Genomic DNA, 2,157 nt, shown 5'->3' on the forward strand with positions numbered 1-2,157 from the left:
GCAGCAGAGCTGCAGAATGGCAGGCTTCAGGGTGCTGGCCTGAGTCCAGCAGCTCTGAGACGGGCGCAGGTGTCAGGAAAAGCCTGTAGTATGCAAAGTGTGCAGTGACTAATAGTGGTCTGGTCCTAAATCCCAAATTTTGTTAGGGGAGGGACTAAAAGCCTTTTTTTTTTAAAAGATGACTGGTAGGGGGATCTTAACCCTTGGCTCGGTGTTGTCAGCACCACGCTCACCAAGTGAGTGAACCGGCCATCCCTATATAGGGATCCGAACCTGTGGCCTTGGTGTTATCAGCACCACATTCTCCCAAGTGAGCCACAGGCCGGCCCTTAAAAGCCTTCTAAATTCTTCAGACACCGAGCTTCGGTGTGACTGATGTCCCTACCCCAGCCCGATTCTGACGTCCTGAGGGCCTCCCGCTAATGAGCTCCATCCTCCTCAGTTCTCTGACTACACGAGATCCTGAAGCCGTCTGCGCTTCCAGATGTGGTGCATTAAAAGCTCCAACCCCCAGCAGGTGCTCCGGGAGACCCCATCCTGGGATACAGGCTGTGCCTGCCCTCCCTGCCCTGCTGGGCCAGTGGCCGCTGTTCATGTGCAAGCGTGGCTGCCTGGGGTGTGCTGCCAGTGTGAGGCTTTGAGCCAGGGCAGGCTGTGGCACAGGCGGGAGCTTCCTCCTCTAGGCAGGGTGTTCAGTTTCAGAGAGAGACTGGGCAGGGCCTCCAGTTGTGTGCCCGTGGTCGGCCGTGGGGAGAAGGCCTCGTGTCTGGCACGTAGTTGGCTCTCGGCCCTGGGTTCAGAGCTGCCATTTCTGTCTTGATGTTTCAGCAGGTGTTTTCGCTGGAAGGAGAAACACCAGGGCATGCCTGTCAGTTCCCTGTGAGCCGACAAGTAGAGGGCACCCCTGGCACTGAGTGGCCCCCCCATGTTACTGGCTGTCCCCTCTGCCATCCTGATGGCTGCCCTTGGGCCAGGGACCCAGTAGCTGACGCTTCCTGAATGTGTTCACAGGGGCCTGGCATCCACTTATGGGCCTCTCTGTCCCTGCCCTCTGAGTCCGCCTGCACCTGGAAGTGAGATTTCTGACTCTGTGGAGCACAGCCCAGTACACCTGGACCCCAGGGTGTTTTGCCTCTCCGAGCCCCAGTGAGCGGCTGGCGAGGCCCACCTTGCTGTTCTGCTCTTCCCGTGACCTGGTGCCTCATCCAGGTCAGACGGGGCGCTGGCTCTAGGCTGAGCAGGTTCACAGCAGCCCACCTGAGCCCATGCTTTCGTCCAGGCCCATTCACTGACTGACCCTGGGACTGTTTTCGTAGCAGTAATTTAAGGAAGTCTTTCCTTAAAGATTTCTGTCCAAGCAGCGGCATTCAATGGTGGTCATTTGGGGTATAGTGTCCTGCTGCAATCCACGCATCTTTATAACATTTCCAAAAATTAATGCATATCAATACTATGGATTTCTGTCGGGGTGGCTATGGTGTGTAATTGTGATCGTTCTGATGAGCAATCGATCTGCAGGCTCTGCTTTTAANTCCAGGTCAGACGGGGCGCTGGCTCTAGGCTGAGCAGGTTCACAGCAGCCCACCTGAGCCCGTGCTTTCGTCCAGGCCCATTCACTGACTGACCCTGGGACTGTTTTCGTAGCAGTAATTTAAGGAAGTCTTTCCTTAAAGATTTCTGTACAAGCAGCGGCATTCAACGGTGGTCATTTGGGGTATAGTGTCCTGCTGCAATCCACGCATCTTTATAACATTTCCAAAAATTAATGCCTATCAATACTATGGATTTCTGTCGGGGCGGCTATGGTGTGTAATTGTGATCGTTCTGATGAGCAATCGATCTGCAGGCTCTGCTTTTAAATCTTTTAAGTGTGTGTTTTGTAACATTGTGTCTTGTGTAGATATGAGTAACCGTCCTGGAGTTTTGTTAGGTGTTCAGCTGAAACACCGTGTCTTTTTAGAAGGAAGACATCCTCCTTCGGGAGCATCTTACCTGATCTCTCGTCGCCCTATCAAGTTTTGATCCAAGCGAGGAGGCTGGAAGAGAGTCGCGTGGCGGCCCTCCGTGAGCTCCGGGAGAAGCAGGCACAGCTGGAGCAGCGGAGGAGGTGAGCCTCCGAGACGGGGCAGGGTCTCCGCCGCAGCCAGCCCACCGCGA

The 2,157-nt window shown here is 54.8% G+C and overlaps 1 protein-coding gene across 3 annotated transcripts in view; it reads left to right on the forward strand.

Annotated features, from left to right (window-relative positions):
* Positions 1-2,157, forward strand: part of LRRC27 (leucine rich repeat containing 27) — a 50,922-nt gene that overhangs the window by 28,053 nt on the left and 20,712 nt on the right. For all 3 annotated transcript variants that reach the window (XM_008590259.1, XM_008590260.1, XM_008590261.1), the window contains one exon: positions 1,961-2,107. In XM_008590259.1, coding sequence (XP_008588481.1) covers positions 1,961-2,107 — 147 coding nt within the window. The remainder of the gene's footprint in view (positions 1-1,960; positions 2,108-2,157) is intronic.

The sequence above is a fragment of the Galeopterus variegatus genome, unplaced genomic scaffold, assembly GCF_000696425.1.
Source record: "Galeopterus variegatus unplaced genomic scaffold, G_variegatus-3.0.2 Scaffold5948, whole genome shotgun sequence".
Classification (NCBI taxonomy): Eukaryota; Metazoa; Chordata; class Mammalia; order Dermoptera; family Cynocephalidae; genus Galeopterus; species Galeopterus variegatus.